The 17,561-nt window shown below is 42.4% G+C and overlaps 1 protein-coding gene across 1 annotated transcript in view; it reads right to left on the reverse strand.

Annotated features, from left to right (window-relative positions):
* LOC124722195 overlaps positions 1 to 17,561 on the reverse strand; it is a 417,264-nt gene that overhangs the window by 91,901 nt on the left and 307,802 nt on the right. Inside the window, exon 11 of the mRNA XM_047247393.1 lies at positions 213 to 323. Coding sequence (XP_047103349.1) covers positions 213 to 323 — 111 coding nt within the window. The remainder of the gene's footprint in view (positions 1 to 212; positions 324 to 17,561) is intronic.

A 17,561-nucleotide genomic window follows, 5' to 3' on the forward strand; every position in this document is an offset into this window, starting at 1 on the left:
CATTACCTTTACGTATGAGTATTAGATTTAACGTCAGTAAAACTTTCATATTTATTCATTATCTGTGATTTCCAGACTTTATTATTTCTTCGCTGCAAACTTTTTTTGATGTTTGTTACAACGTTGTTCGAGTGTGCCTCTTATCTGTAACCAATTTTATTGTGTATTAAGACGGATCTTGAGGGTTTTGTAAATGATAGAGCTGTGTTTACCTCTTCGGACTGGGACAGAGAATCCTCGGCGGTGGCCACAGGTATCCTTGCTGGTGCACTGCGGGCTGCAGTCACGTCGGTGTCGAGACGTTTCCGCTGGTTTCTCCGTTCCTGTGCACGTTCACAATAGTCAATGCCTTACTGCACTTTGGCAGCGAAATATGTTGACTTATTTTAAGAAAATCTGCCGGTATTTTAGGGTATTTTCCTCTTAAGCGCTATACAGCACAAGATATTTTTTTTCTTTTATTTATTTATTAGTTTTCTTATTTACTTTGTCCGTGTATCACTTTTGAGAGGATGAGTCCTCTGTTCCCTACATCCATTCCTAACTCTCCCACTGGTTCACTAGTGATGTAGTATGCACCTCAATGAGGCGGGAATTCTGAGTAGTTGCAAATTTTAATGTTTGAAATATTCACTCCGTTTTTGTAATTCCATGTCTATGCTGGAGTTTCTGTGGAGAAGACAGTCATCGCTACAGTATCTGTAAAAAGAATTGCCAACGCTCGTCTCTAAGTAATTTTTCTGACATTCTGCTATACTGTTTTAGGCATACGAGAAGCTATCCACAGTGTTAACCAAGTTCTGCGCAACACAACTTGCTAGTGAGCCAGGATGTGCGGTGTTCGGAACAGATCTGAGAATATAGGGCTACGCAGCTGCCTTATTTATAGAAATTGTGAAGTAGTACACATTGTAATTTACGTTTCAATAATATTTCACTAATTTTATTCCGGAATCAACTCATTGTTTTATAAAAATTACTCATAATATTGCTGTCCATACAGTGCCATACGGTTATAGCTGAAAAACAGGAAAAGAGATAAATCACTATTATGTAAAAAGAGAATGATTTATTGAGTTGAGTATAGATTTCATAAATCTCTTTATCTAACTGTCAACGTCACTGTAGAGACATGTAAGTAATAATTAATGCGTACGAATTTCACGCCAAATAATTATTGCTATCTACCGCTTAAAAAATACAAGAAGAGGAAAGAAACTATAAAACATATTTTTGAGGTGCGATATGAAGTTTTCACGGCGTATTTCTAAGCTGGAGAACTCTTGTTCGTAAATTCTTATGACGTGACCCGGGCAGACACCGGAATTCAACAAGCTTTTGAGGTACTGTCAGATGAACATTTTGGTGGTGGCTCTAACCGATGTTAGCAGCATTAACCTACTCTATCAGTAAAATATACCAAGGAATGTATAGATACTGTCATAAATTTCGATCATCTACAAAATCTTGAACCACTGTCTTGGCACAGAGTTAAACCCACTAGACTCGCATTCGGGAGGAATGAGGTTCTAACTCACATCCAGCCATTTAGATTTGTGTGGTTTTCTTAGGTTATTTATGAGAACCGCCGAGAGTGGTCCTTCCACCAATTCGAGTTTGTACGCCGTCTGTAATGACGTCAATGTATTAGGCTGGTGCATAATCTCGTAGCGTTTTTGTTTTTCATACTGGTATTCCGGTTGGTATGGGTTTGTTTACCGATTATAATTTTTTATTTGTAGTTCACTGTTGCCATCTGAGTGTATATATCGTCATTTTTTCATTTGGAGATAGGAAATGGAGATGCTGAAAAAAGGATTATCAAGTGGAGAAATCGGAACATTTCCGACAAAGTCTTTGAGTTCAGTAGAGGGGTGACAGCAGCGAAGGCAGCTAGAAACATTTGTGCCGTGTTTGGGGATAATGTCATTGGACGGAGCACGGCTAGAAAATGGTTTTCTCGTTTTAAGGATGATTGTTTTGACATTAGTAACTGTACACGTTCAGGAACACCTTCAGGGTTTGATGAAGATCGCTTAAACGCGTTAATCCACTGTAGTCCAAGCCAGTGTACTCTAGAACTAACAGATATGAATTTTGAACATCCCACCATCGCGTGACATTTGCATGCAGTGGGGAAGGTTCAAAAATCGGGTGTGTGGGTATACTCTAAGCCAAACTCACAAAAATCAGCATCACTGCTTGCTTCTCATCAACTGGCTCGTCAGTAACACCTACCATTCCTATCCTGCATCGTTACTGGGTAACGAGAAATTGTGTTTTTACGGTAACACAAGGAAGAGAAAGTAATGATTAAGCCCAAGCAAAGCAGCAACTCTCTGTACAAAGACCTTTGCGCATCCCAGAAGATAACGTTATGTACCTGATGGAACAGCAATGATGTGGTGTACTCCGAATTGCTTCCCCGAGGTGTAACCATCACTGCTGACATTTAATGTCAACAACTGACTAGTCTTGCAGACGCAGTCCAAGGAAAACGTCCAGGAATACTGCGTGAAGTAATGCTACTATACGATAACGACCACTCGCATTCTGCAAGACTACCAAAAAACACTATACAGAAGTTGGGTTGGGAAGTCGTTCCGTACCCACCTTATTCATCTAATGCTGCGCCCCCATATTTTCACTTTTTCCGCTCTCTATCGAACAGCCTTCAAGAAACTTCCTTTCCGGATGAAAACGAGCTCCGAACATGACTAGACGAGTTCTTCGCCTCCAAACCACGTGACTTATGCAGTCGCGAAGTAGAAAAGTTACCCCAGAGTTGGCAGACTGTTGTAAACAGTGAAGGAGAATATACTATTGATGACTAAAGTCTCTCTTATGTATATCTATTATTATTATATGTGGAAAGACGCTATGTACTTATGCACCAATTTAAGGTAATGGTGTTTACGAACTCATCTTGACTTTGTTAAGGGTTCCCTGAGTTTTCTTGGCACCTTCTCATATTGTGCCTTCCTTGTTCCAAGCACTTTTCTTATGATAAGATGTCTTTCGTCCTTAATTAATCTCCTTTTTACTGTTGCCTCTTAAGACTCAACATATGAACCACGAACCCAGTAGATGAGATTTTAGGCTAAACTCTAACCTCCCATTCCTTTCTTTACAGTTCTCGATTAAAATGAAATCTGTGGACTTCACATATTTAATGGTTGTACCCCTACCCACTGAACTTGTCCGAGACTGTTGTTAGGGGAAGCATCACATGTTTACCTTTTTCTCATACTGATGTGTGGATCATAACATACTGTCAGCGTAACAATTTTATTGGCATATAGCCTGATAATGCCCAAGTGGGTGCAATTAGGTAACTGCTAAATACTGAAATGAGTATTTATTTCACAATAAATGAAAGCCTACGTAGGAAAAGTGCTTCGTTTAAGGTTCTGAAATTAATGAGACTAATAACATTTCCAGCATGGAGCAATAAGACATCAGAGTAGAAGTTGTTTGGTTTTCACAGCTGAGTGCCCTAATAGCAGGAAATGATTTGCAATATTGTAGAAAAAATCATTGACATATCAGTGCATTCCAGGATAAAGCACCCATCTGTCACTAACAATGGACGTAGACTCTCCTTTGAAAATGATGGCCGCTCACCACATTTACAGTTCAGGAGACTGTTGTAATAGACGTCTGTGTTAAACATCAAAAACTAAACTTAATATGTTACTGTCGCAAATGACGAGATACTTTGATCAAGACGATTTTACTGAGCAAACAGTCACTATATTATCAAATTTATTTTATTGCGTTTTACCCGTTTCGAGTGTTTTCTCATCCATGTAGGGATGGTGTACACTTAAGTTATTACATAAGACAAATAGTGGGTCTAGCATTTGTTTGTAACACTAGCATTTTGTTATTTCATTTCATGAACGTTTGATATATGAACACAATGGGTTGCAAACATAATGTGCAGGCCTTTCACATGTGAGGGTGCATCACAATTGTAAATATAACGCAAATAGCGACTGTTAACTGCAATTTTCCTTTGTAATATACGACATAGCCACCTCTCTTTTTCTATTACGGAAAGTCGCAGATGCAACTAGAGCCGAACGTCGATGAGTAGAAGCGATCTCAAGGTTTGTATCTACCCAATCATTCTCACATAACATAAAAGTACGTATATTTCATCAAGTCCATAGCTGACGCGTGGGAAACAATGTACACTTATACCCTACTACATCAGATATGTACTCAAAACTCCACAGAATGGTATGTGTCGGCGGGTAGATGGTGTATTGAAAGATTATTCCCCTTCCCACCTTTATCCTTCCCTTCTCAATTTCGGATGGTATACACGAAGAAAGACTGTCGATGCCGCTCTGCGCGCATTCAAATTCCTCATCCTTCGCTTTCGTAGTCATTAAGTTGGGGAAAGATATATGTTTCTTGGCTGATAGTGGGAAGTGGACGGTAGTAGTTTCATGTGTAAAGTTCTGAGTGACGTACAGCGCTATTCTAGTATCGCCTCCCATCGGATTTTGGCGAGTATTTCCGGGGCATTCCCGCAATGTATAGGCAAACACACGACGAAGCGCGCATCATTTCTTTTAATACCTTCTTTTCTTCCGTAAATACTGCTTGATCAGCATCCCCAAGCCAGTAAACAATACTCTAGAATAGGTGGAACGAGAGGTTTGTGAGCGTCCTTGCCTTTAGGTGAAGCAGTTATTTGGGGGTCTTCCAATAGGTCTCAGCATGACATCTGCCTTCCCGTCGGCTTCATTTATAGGGTAGTTACACCCTAAATTACCCCGAAAATATACGGTTATGTATAAGTTGTATGTGGTTTCAGCGAATGATCACTGATCGTACAGGCCAAATGCTACCAGGTCTTTTTGTCTACTTACGACCATTACATTCCATTTATTTATGTTGAGGGTCTGCCGCCTGTTTTTCATCCAAGTACCTATCACCTTTAAGTCTTCGTAAAAAGTTTATAGAGGTGTGATATTTTGTTCACAACTGCACAGTCTGCGCACAGCGTGAACAGCCTCAGGGAGCTAAGAACAGTATTTGTCATGCCGTTGCCGGACAGGGTGGCCGAGCGGTTCTAGGCGCTACAGTATGGAACCGCGCGACCGCTACGGTCGCAGTTTCGAATCCTGCCTCGGGCATGGATGTGTGTGATGTCCTTAGGTTAGTTAGGTTTAAGTAGTTCTAAGTTCTAGGGGACTGATGACCTCAGAAGTTAAGTCCCATAGTGCTTAGAGCCATTTGAACCATTTTTTTGTCAAGCCGTTCATGTGCACAGTGAAGGTAACTATCCCATTACACTTTCTTACAAGATGACTTGTACAAAATTTCATGAATGGCAGCTTGCTCTAAATGTAGGTAAATGAAAGTTAATGCGTATGGATAGGAAAAATAGTCCTGTAACGTTAGAATACAGCATTAGTAGGGTGCAACTTGGCAAGTCACTTCGATTAAATATCTAGGCTAACGTTGCAAAGTGATATGAAATGGAATGCGCACGTCAGGTTGGCAGTAGGGAAGACGAACGCTCGACTTAGTTTTATTGGGAGAATTTTGGGAAAATGTAGCTTCTCGAGTACTGTTCGAGTGTTTGGGATTCGCACCTAGTCGGATTAAAGGAAGATACCGAAGCAATTCAGAGGCGGGCTGCTAGATTTTTTACCGGTAGATTCCATCAACACACAACTTCTTCGTGTTGAACTCACATGGGAATCACTGGATGGAAGACGATGCTCTTCTTGCAAAGCACTATTGCGCAAATTTAAAGAACAGGCAGTTGAGACTGACTGCAGAATGATTCTTCTGCCGCCAACGTACATTTCGCGAAAGGACCAGGAAAATAAAATGTTAGAAATTTGGGCTTTTGCGGAGGTTTTTAGACAGTTATTTTCCCCTCGCTCTACTTGCGAGTGGAGCAGGAAAGGAAATGACTGGTAATGGTACAAGGTATCTTCCGTTATACACCGTACGGTGGTTTGCGAAGTATTTATGTATATGTAGACGAAATGAAATGATTGCGTGGCATTGTTGGCCGAGAGACCCCGTCCGGGGAAGTTCGGCCGTCGTGTGCAAATGGCGCTATACTGAGCGACATACGCGGCTGTGATGATGAGTGATGAGGAAACCACAACACCCTATCCACTGGCGGGGAAAATCTCTAACCTGTCCGGGAATCGAACCCGAGCCCCATGCATGGTAGGCGAGCTCGTTATCACTCAGCTAAGCAGGCGGACGATGTAGATGAAGTTGTAGATACACTACATTACTTTCACTTCTGACGATGTCTCCTTATTAAGAACGACATTCTGGGTAGTTATAGCGAGGAAATAATGTGTCCAATCACATACTCATGACCGATATTGCACAAGCACCTTTTACACTGCCTATAACGATACCATTTGTTTGCTGTTATTGCATCGTTACAATGCATAAAAATTGTGCAAAGATGACGCGCACGTGCAGCTTACCGCCACTTAATTACTTTCAGAACCATCAGATCATTGGCATGAGGGACATGAGAGTATCATACCGAAAGTTGGCTGTTGTACAATGATTGCAGAACGAATGGTGACGACATCCGCTCAGGACAAAAATATGTCAAGAAAAGTGGGCATTGGTTCTTCGGGAAGCAATAAACGACGAGAAGATCGTAGGATTGTTTGACTGGCTGTGAAGAATAGGCAAACGACTACAATTGAAATCTAGGCAGCGGTTATAGGCAGAGTGTCATCACGGATCGGTGTTAAAAGATGACTGGACGCTGGGTTGAGATTTTAAGTTGCCATGTGTCGTTCACCGCTGACTCCACACCATAGACGACAGAAATTGGCATGTAGTAGATGCAGAGTCTGCTGGCATACTGAGTGGCATTCTGTGACGTTCAGCAACGAGTGTCGCTTCTGTTTGTGGTGGCAAATCGACCTTAACGTGCCCGTAGACGACCTGGCGAAAGGTCACAAGAAACACCGATTCTCGAGACCCACATCTCTCCAACTCCTGGAATCATGGTGTGGGGAACTACTGGATGTGAAACAGGACTGATTCCGTAATTGTTGAAGGGACATTGAATGCTCGCCACTAGAATGGCAGACCCTTTTATCATGTCCTTCGTGACCAGAGAACCAAAGGTAGCATTCCAACAGGACTATGCAAGGCCACATACTATAGATCAGACTACAAACGCTTTGAGGAATGCACGGATCGTTGATTGGTCAGCCCGGTCCCCCGATTTGCACCCGAAGACTGTGTGTGGGATGTGATGAAACGACGTGAACTTTCATATTAGCGTCCAATATCTTGAACTGAGACAGCATGTGTTTCATGCCGTTTGCTACCATGCCACCACGAATAGAAGAGTAAATTAGTGCCTGTCGGGGGCGGGGGGGGGGGGGGGAGGGGTTGCACTCTCCAAATAGAAGGCGAGTTTAATCATTTAATATCTGTTGCATGATGAACATCTCCACAAAGTTTGATAAATGTTGGGGTGATGCTTCATACTCTAGCTCTTACCATCCCCATAAATGTATTTGGTCCTCTTTACAATATAAAATTCACAGTATCCGGAAATAGTGCTATAATGTAAACAATCTATTTACAAAATAATGTAATACGTAATACGAAATATGATACGACATCAACGCAATTATTTTGTAGTTAATAGTGTGTAACACGGAAATAAACAGGGATAATTATCTGTCATGGTCCTTTATCCACATAGGGATGGTAAAATGTAGTCTGAAGAATAGACACATCCGTCGAGAAGCACTCTTGTAACATACGAAGAAGCTATTGAGCTCATCGCCCGCAGCTATACTGGAAAGTAATAAGTCACTATGTAATGAACTGAAGTCGTTCTGCAGTTCGCCCACATCTTGGTGCTGAACCATCCTCTCTCGGCTATAAGAATCATTTACGACTTGGTATGGCCTGTAAACTTCGTTTCCCTCTTTTTTTTTCCGGCGGTTGCCCCAGGGAGGGCCTGCTCTAGACAGCAAGAAGAATGGCTGCAGGACGACCTTAATGCCATCTTTGTCTCTGACAAAACTCGCCGCGCCTCTCTCGAGTTTACCCCGACCATTCTCTGATTTAAGCTCACAAAAATTCACTTGTTACTTCTCCCTCAGACTCATGTACAAAAATGGGTAACAGGTGGTACTACTATTTATACCATCATGATTGCTCGTGCATTAACGATGCTTGCGTCTTTATGAAAGCAGTTATCGATTTGAATGAAACTCAAAAGGTATCTTTCCGTCCATAAAGAAGTGACAACATGCCAGAAATTTAACTTGGGAGCATGATGCGTATAGGTACATCGACATCTAGATTCTGTAGATGGCAAGTAAGAACAACTGAGTGCAATAATATATAAAGCATATTTCTTGTCCGAACTATGACTCTGACGTTTCACTGACAGATGATGAATAACAAATATTATTCCGAAGATGAAGTACGAAAGTGATAGAATCTTAGATTCCTGTTATAATGTATAAAAATGTGTAGCTGAACATAGTATCATGTAACAGACGGCCACTGAGAATCATCAGTCTTTATGGAAGTGACTGCTGCATAATCACGTATTCATTTATACATTTACAATCGATATCCTTTCATGTAACTGTGTAATTCATTCCCATATCTCAAAACGGTGATTAAACTGTATAACCTAGCAATGATCGGAGGATGAAACTTCGTCGTTGCCTGTAACTCTTACGCGCGTTGCTCGACATATTTAAGGAAAATTGAACTGAGGAACGTACTATGCTTCAGCCAACTCCGCAGGTGTCGATCGAACAAAGACAGTTGTATGATGTAGCTACACTTATGTTCCGAAAGAATATCGATAGCGATATCGGAAAATAAAACAAAGAACACTGAATGTCTTGCAGACGCTGTCACTCTTAGCAATAGTTTAAAGCAAAAATTTTAAATGTAGTAGGGTATGCTACTCATAAAAATTGTCACATACTTGTTATCACAATGTTTTCAGTGTACGTCCTTTTAATCTGTCATGATTTATTTCATTTGATCATTATATTAATGTCTTACTTTTAGGTATGTAGATCACAGGGTTCATACTCGGTTTTAATTTCCGCATATTTCTTCAATTCGCGAAAATCCATTCTTGTTGTTTAGATTTGCTGATGAGCGTAATGATCTAGTATTTGTGTGCGAGACAAGGAGGTGAACCACCCGACTGACACCATCGTTAAGCGACAATGGCCACCAGTTTCAGGCTCTCCGGCAGTTTCCCCACACAAGTGTTTTGTAGTGTTTTCTAATTCCACGCCACATATGTATACCGCACGCGAAAATGCTCTGAACGAAGTAAGAAGTGTTTAAAGACAAAGTATTGCTTCCATGTATAGCACTGTGGCGTCTGGAGAACAAACCACCGTTGGAGAAAATTGTGAGGCAAACTGCTTCACCCATCTGCGAATAGGTATAAAGAGGGCTAGTCTTGCCATTGATTTCCTTTATTTAGGGCATCTGACAGTAAATGTAGTGGAATTACTGCGCAGAATGTTAGGGTATGTGTATCATTTTCGTTTCATGTGTAGACATTTGCTAATATTTCACTAACGGCCGAAGCCAAATTATTGTACTACTTCACACACATTTTAATCCATTTTTGAATATATGCGCTCACAAATAGCAGGATGAGACCTTCCTGATACCAATGATAGTGTGAATACAGCAAAGTTTTCAATAAACTAAACTTACTGAATTTTTTTTCATAAAAGTTTAGGGGCTTAAATTCACTCAGGTCCGAGTTCCCACGAAATTCATTAAATGAGTGATCTCTCCCCAGAAAGACAAGATTCAGACAGATATATGTTTATATATGATATCGTTCACATATGGTCTAAGTTTCTGGAAACACGTTGCTGTTCATTTCACATGGCCAGCGCACTAACTAGTAGAGTGCTATCACCTCTTGCTACTAATACAGCGTTTAACCCACGGGGCAAAGTTTCCACTTAGCTCTGGCACACTGAGGAAGAGCTATGTTTCCATCATTCATGAAGAACAGTGAATGAGTTTTGTTACTTATCTGAGTGAGCTGATCTATCACGAAACTGACCTTCAGTCATCGGATTTCTGAGCAATCTATTCAAGAAAATCGGTCATCGTTTCTTGCTTTGCGCATAGGGTCATTGCCATGTAATGTGATGATCCTTGCTTTGAGTGAAGAGTACTTGCTGAGTAATGTGATGACATTGCATCACATGTTGGGTAAGTGTGAAGTAGTATGATACCTGCCGCTTTACCTGAGACTTGCTTTTATCCTTCTCCATAAACAAAGGCAGTATTAAAATCCTCGTCCTACTATGTTCTTTTCTCAATACCTGCCAAATCCTATGACTTTCTGTACTCCAGGATAGCGCTAACATACCCCATGCTCTTACAACTGTTTTTAGCGTGGGCACATGTCAGGAAGCTTGACTCTTTTGGTTTTAATGAAAGCCCAGCCTAGGATGCGCCTCATGTTTTAGGCAAAAGAAGGCATATGCCGACTGGAAACTGATGGAAATCTCCTAATTTGTCCTTTTTCAGACGATCGTGTAAAATGCACTGAGCGGAACACAATCACAAATAAACTAGAATGAAGTAAGATGTCTGACTGAGCTGTAGCAGCTTTTACCATTTGTGGAATAACATATCACGTTGGAAAGAGAGGGAGGGAGAGAGAGAGAGAGAGAGAGAGAGAGAGAGAGAGAGAGAGGGAGAGGGAGAGAGAAGAAAACTGGTTACCCATAACAAGGTACAGAAGTGGAGAGACAGAACGATCAAAAGGGGCTACCTATACAATAGATGATCTTAATATTATTATCAGTCCGATGTCGCTCATTGTTGATATGCACAGTCATCCGAGACGGCTACGTGGACCATCGCCCATTTAGTCGTTCGTCATCTGACATGCTGAGATGCTCCACGAGCATACTCCTCATGGAGAGACAGTGCGGCTGGCAACCTACTGTGAAATTGCTTTGTAACAGACGAGTCATGTGAGACGGCGAACGATGAAGCCTATCAGACGTCATCACGAAGGAGAAACTCTCGCTTTTCAGCAACGGCGATTCTCGACTAAGCTGCTCGCCAAACATTTGTAAAGTATTAAGCAACGGCATCGGCAGGGGCACGCATGGAATAGTCAGCTTACTGCTGTTCTTCCTCCAGGCCAAACTACTCGGTGATGTACTGAGCTATTATTTAATTTTCTTGTTTTATTGAAAGTACTATTTAATAATGAATCGGTTTGTATATAAGTTGACTCCTACACAGAAGATTACAGCAACCAGCCACATTTTACAATCCTATTTATTTATTTAAACAGCGCCATTACCGGTTTCGAACCGATAGGTTCATCTTCAGACGGCTAGTTCACGTTTTACATTACATTTCGTGGTTTGTTTCCCCACCTGCCGAAACTTCCTTGGGGTGGTGATGCCAATGAAGAATCCGCTCCATTACGTTCCAGTGCAGGTCCCTTATCATCTTGCAACATCGAAAAATGTATAATGAAGTTTTTTGTGTATATATGTGCACATACTGTAACGCACCACTCACACACTTAGAAGTTTCATCACATGGAGGTATGCATACAAAGATGGCAATATTACATCGATAACAACCACAACATGGCATTGTTATGTAAAACGTTAACTAGCCGTCTGAAGATGAACCTATCGGTTCGAAACCGGTAACGGCGCTGTTTAAATAAATAAACAGCATTGTTAAATGTCAGCACCCAATCCAAGAACAACGACCAGGAAGACTGTGTGAAGTGATGTTACTCCACGATAATGACCGCCCGCATTCTGCTACAGTGACAAAAAACTCTATAGAGGAGAAGCGTTGGAAAATCATCCAGCACTCAGCTTATTCACCCAATATTGTGCCCTCAGACTGTCACCTTTTCCGCTCGCTATCTCAAATTCTTCAAGGAACTTCCTTTCCGGATGAAAATGAGCTCCGAACATAGTTCGACGAGTTCTTCCCCTGAAAAACCACGTGATTTCTACAATCGCGGAATCGAAAAGTCATCATAGCGTTAGCAGACTGTTGTAAATAGTGAAGGAGAATATATCTTTGATGAGTAAATTCTCTGTACGTGGATCTGTTGTGCTGATAAACTTATGGAAAAACGCTACGAACTTATGGATCACCTAATACATTTCTGTAGTGTTTCGTTTTTGCGAATCCAAACGTCTAGAAAATAAATTCGAATTGTGTTTCGTTAAGAATATTTTTCCTCGGTTTTCTATGAATAAAAAATAATAAAATCTTGTCTGAGTTTATGCAGTGAAATCTTAGTGGATTAGTTAATCTACGTTTAACTGGTATGTAAATAAACATTCTGGCAAGACTCAATGCCATTTTCCTTTAAGCGCAGGTTGTCTCTAACAATTCGTAAGAAGCATCAGTGAGTAATTTCTAGGATCAGAAAAAGACAAACCTTGTTGCGAATACGAGGGGCGTTTGAAAAGTCCGTGCAAAAATAAAAACTACTTACGTGTTGGGGGTAAACATTTTTTATTTTTCGACTTAGTCTCCTTTTAGACTTATACACTTCGTCCAACGCTGTTCTAATTTGTTGATCCCTTTCGAATAATAGGAATTGTCCAAGTCTGCAAAATAGCTATTAGCTGCTGCAATCACCTCCTCGTTTGAATAATATCTTTGTACCGCCAGCCATTTCTTCAAATTTGGGAACAAATAGTAGTCCAAGGGAGCCAAGTCTGGAGAATAGGGGGGATGTGAAACAAGGTGGAATCCTATTTCCAATAATTTTGCGTCCACAACTGCTGAGGTGTGTGCTGGTGCAATGTCGTGATGGAAAAGGACATTTTTGCCGTCCAATCGCCGGCGTTGTTCTTCTAGCTCGGTTTTCAAACGGCCCAATAACGATGAATAATATGCACTTGTAATAGTTTTACCCTTTTCCAGATAGTCGATGAGGATTATCCCTTGCGAATCCCAAAAGACAGTTGCCATAACCTTTCCGACCGAAGGAATGGTCTTCCTCTTTTTTTGGTGCAGATTCTCCCTTGGCAACCCATTGTTTAGATTGCTGTTTGGTCTCAGGAGTATAGTAATGTATCCATGTTTCATTCACAGTGACGAAACGACGCTTAAAGTCCTGCGGATTCTTCCTGAATAGCTGCAAACCATCTTTGCAACACTTCACACAATTCCGTTTTTGGTCAAGCGTGAGCAATCGCGGAACCCATTTTGCAGATAGCTTTCTCATGTCCAAATGTTTATGCAAAATATTATGTACCCGTTCATGCAAGATGCTCACAGCACTAGCAACCTCACGTACCTTAACTCTTCTCTCATCCAGCACCATATCATGGATTTTGTCAACGATTTCTGGAGTCGTAACCTCCACAGGGTGTCCAGAACGTTCAGCATCACTTGTGCCCATATGACCACTCCGAAAATTTTGAAACCGCTTATAAACTGTTCTAATCGAAGGTGCAGAGTCACCGTAAAGTTTATCAAGCTTCTCTTTAGTCTCCTGAGGCGTTTTGCCTTTCATAAAGTAATGTTTAATCACCACACGAAATTCTTTTTCGTCCATTTTTTTGATAATCACTCAAATTCCTTCATTCACACGAATGTCAAACACAAAGAAATAGACCAATATGGCTGAAACTTGGTGTGCATTTTTTCCAAAGATGCTACTAACTAAACATGACCTCGATATGCGCTGGTGGTGCCATCTCTTGGACTTTGCACGGACTTTTCAAACCCCCCTCGTATATAGTGATGAATAACAACATTATAACAACCTGCTGAATAGCGTGTCGGTCAACCTTTGGAACATAATACAGTGACAACTCTAGAGGGTACCGAATTCGACCAGTCCTTGGTAAGTTTTCAGACGTATGTGCCACCAGATGCCTACGCAGAGGTCACGCAGTTGTCATACCCAACGAGCTGATGGTTTGTGGGCGTGGAGATGTATCCCATGACAGGGCGAGTTTGGTGGCCGCAACGTCAATGCGAGTTTACTATCATGCTCTTCAAGCTGCTATAGGACGATTTTGGCCTTGTGACATAGACAGTTGTCCTACTCGAAGACGTTAACGCCGTCGGAGGAGACATCAAGCGTGAAAGGATGCAGGTGGTCTGCAATAATGTTCATATAATCCACAGCTATCAAGGTGTCTTCGTTTACTACCACAGTTTCCATGAACCGCAGGTGTGTGTGATCCCCATAGCATAATACTGTCCCAACAGTCTGCGTCCGTGGCGCAGTGCCTGTCTCGCGCCGCCGTTCGCCTGGATGACGGTGCATCAGGGCAAGACCATTCATCCGATCAAACTATAGCTTTCCATTCATACACGGTCAAACTTCGTTGATCCTGAGCCCACCACAATCGCAGTTGTCGATGTCGTTGGGTCAGCTTGGGAACACGTAGGATCGTCTGCTGCAAAGCCCCGTGTTCAACAATGTGCGCTGAAAGGTGTGCTCCGACATATTTGTGCCTGCAGCACAGTACTTCTTCGTCAGATCCGCGACAGGTCGCCTCTTACCCTGCTTTGCAGAGAAAGACTCCAGGGTTCATATTCTGTGATGAGGTATGGACGTTCAGCGCTTTTCATCTACTCCTGGTTTCACCATCCTTCAACAACTTTCCACAGATGTTCAAGTTGCGAACACCCGATCAGCTACGCTGTTTCAGGGAAGCTCGTTGCCATGCGCTGATCAACAAAAATCTCCCCTTTGTCAAAGTTCCTTGTGTCACTGGAATTCTTCATTTGTGGCCCGTATCTTCGCTTCAGTGATTCCCCATCCCAGTCTATTCCGCTTAAATGTTTGCCTTACTGCGTTACATGCCTGCAACGCCACCAGATGGCATTCACTTTCCCAGTGGGCAGTGGCGATAATGGCGTGGCTCATCAGTTTGTGTGTGTGTGTGTGTGTGTGTGTGTGTGTGTGTGTGTGTGTGTTGCTCATGAATATTATGTACGTTCTCCATTCGAAGTATAAAGAAGATTAGTGTTTAACATACCGTCGACGACGACATCATTAGACACAGGACACAAGCTCGGAATAAGGTAGGGCGGGGGAATAAAATCGGCCTTGTCGTTTACAAGGGAATCATTGAGGAATTTGCCTGTTGGATGGGCGGGCGGGTATTTGAGCTACATTCCTCCCAAATTCGAATCCATTGTCTTACCACTGCATCATCATGATTCTGTATCCCAATCAGTTGTCAGCGTAGCTTAAATCAGCCAACTAGGTGATTGTGTACAGTGCTACACTACAGCATATCACACAACATACTGAGACTAAACCAGCGCTAACTTTAAGCAGCAGCCGAGCCATGGAGATCGTCATCAGACAGGAAGTCTTTTGTGTATTGCATATGGAGTTGCAGAGCTATCATCACCATACCACGCTGCAGTAGGAGTACGCAGTACCACATTTTGTGCAACACGTGAATCTCAGTAACATAGCGTTATAAGACATACACTGTCTGGTCACATTAATTTGACGACCAGTCAAAAGCCCGAATAACCACTGCTGGGAGACGTCCTGGAAGAGAGTCAACGAGGTTCTGCAAGGTGCTGACAGGAATGTGGATCCACGCCATTTCCAGTGCTGTGGCCAGCTGCGCTAGGTTTCTCGGATGAGGATCAATGGCGCGAAGAGTCCGATTGCGGTTGTCCCACAGATTCTGTCTGGGTTTAAATATGGGGCGTTTTGTGACCAGAGAAGTACAATACACACATCGTGGTGCTCTTTCAACCACAGATTTACACTGAAAGCTGTGTGACATACACCACTGACCTGCTGGTAGATGCCATCGTGCTAAGGAAAAACAATCTGCATGTAGGGGTGGACATGGCCCCCAGGGTAGATGCATACCTGTATTATTTCATTGTGCCTTCCAGAATGACGAGAGTACCAAGGAGTACCACGAAAACCGGACCATAATGCTCTATCCTCTGGCCTGGACTATTCTGAAGATCTGACCGATGGAACATAAAACGTGATTCGTCTGAAAAGGTCACCTATCGCCAATCTGTGGATGTTCAGCTGCGGTAATGGCGTACGAATTCCAACCTTCGTAAGCGATGAACAGCATTCAGCATAGGTGCATGAACCAGGCGCAACGTTCACTGAACTGTCGTTGAGGAGACACTGTTGGTGGCTCCTTGGTTCATTTGGGCGGTCAGCTGCTTGACAGTTGCACGTCTGTTCTCCCGTTCACCCCTCTCATCTGTGACCCATGATGGATCATAGGTGCCTTTGTGCCGGTTTTGGATAACGCCATATTCCTTTGGACAGTAAACTTCAACCACGGCCCTCGAAAAGAGTTTACAGACTTAGCCATTTTGGAAATGTTTCCACCACTGGCCTGAAAGCCAATGATCACGCCCTTTTGAACGTCAGATAAATTGCCCCTTTCCCCATTTCGACAACAACTGCATTGTATTTCCGCGTCCTGCGGACGCACTTTATATACCCTACGCTGCCAGTCTTGCCAGCTGCCGTCTGTGAGTGATTATTGCACGTTGACGTCAAACACGGGCGGTGGTCATATTAATGTGGCTGGACCATATATGTTCATTTAAACGTTTTGTGTTATTTGTTGCATATAATTAGTAATACACAACAAGAAAAGTGTTCAAATGTGTGTGAAATTTTATGGGACTTAACTGCTAAGGTCATCGGTTACACAGTACTTAACCTAAATTATCCTAAGGACAAACACACACACCCATGCCCGAGGGAGGACTCGAACCTCCGCCGGGACCAGCCGCACACTCCATGACTGTAGCGCCCCGCCGGCCGAAGTGGCCGTGCGGTTAAAGGCGCTGCAGTCTGGAACCGCAAGACCGCTACGGTCGCAGGTTCGAATCCTGCCTCGGGCATGGATGTTTGTGATGTCCTTAGGTTAGTTAGGTTTAACTAGTTCTAAGTTCTAGGGGACTAATGACCTCAGCAGTTGAGTCCCATAGTGCTCAGAGCCATTTGAACCATTTTTTTTGTAGCGCCCCTGACCGCTCGGCTAATCCGGCGCGGCTACACAACAAGAAAGTACAGTACTTTAGAAGCGAATGTATACGAAAGTCATGTGCTTCAGAAGTGAGATAACTCTTTTTAAAATGCTGGTCCCTCTATTATGAAATCGTAATTGTACTGAGACTATTATGAGTGTGTTCTCGTTTGTATCATAATAATTTCTGTAGTTTAATTGTGACGAATACCACGATCGAATCTTAAAGAAGAAAATCGATTTGTATACCACAGACGGAGGAAGACCAATGTTCTTACGATTTTGTTCACTAACTGTGGACTCCCGGAGTGTATTATAGAGGAATTATGTTGAAACCACATCTAACCGCAGTAATTTATAATCTCCGAGGGCTAGGCTCTTTTAAATCACGTCACACAAATGCCAAGACGTTTCATTGAAAGGTAGTGGCCCGATGCTTGTCAAGGGGAATTTAGGAATGCTTGGTGACCTGATAGCTATGGACGTTGCTCACTGACAAATATGTTTTCCAATCGTCATTGACATTTAAAA

Source organism: Schistocerca piceifrons, chromosome X (genome assembly GCF_021461385.2).
Source record: "Schistocerca piceifrons isolate TAMUIC-IGC-003096 chromosome X, iqSchPice1.1, whole genome shotgun sequence".
NCBI lineage: Eukaryota > Metazoa > Arthropoda > Insecta > Orthoptera > Acrididae > Schistocerca > Schistocerca piceifrons.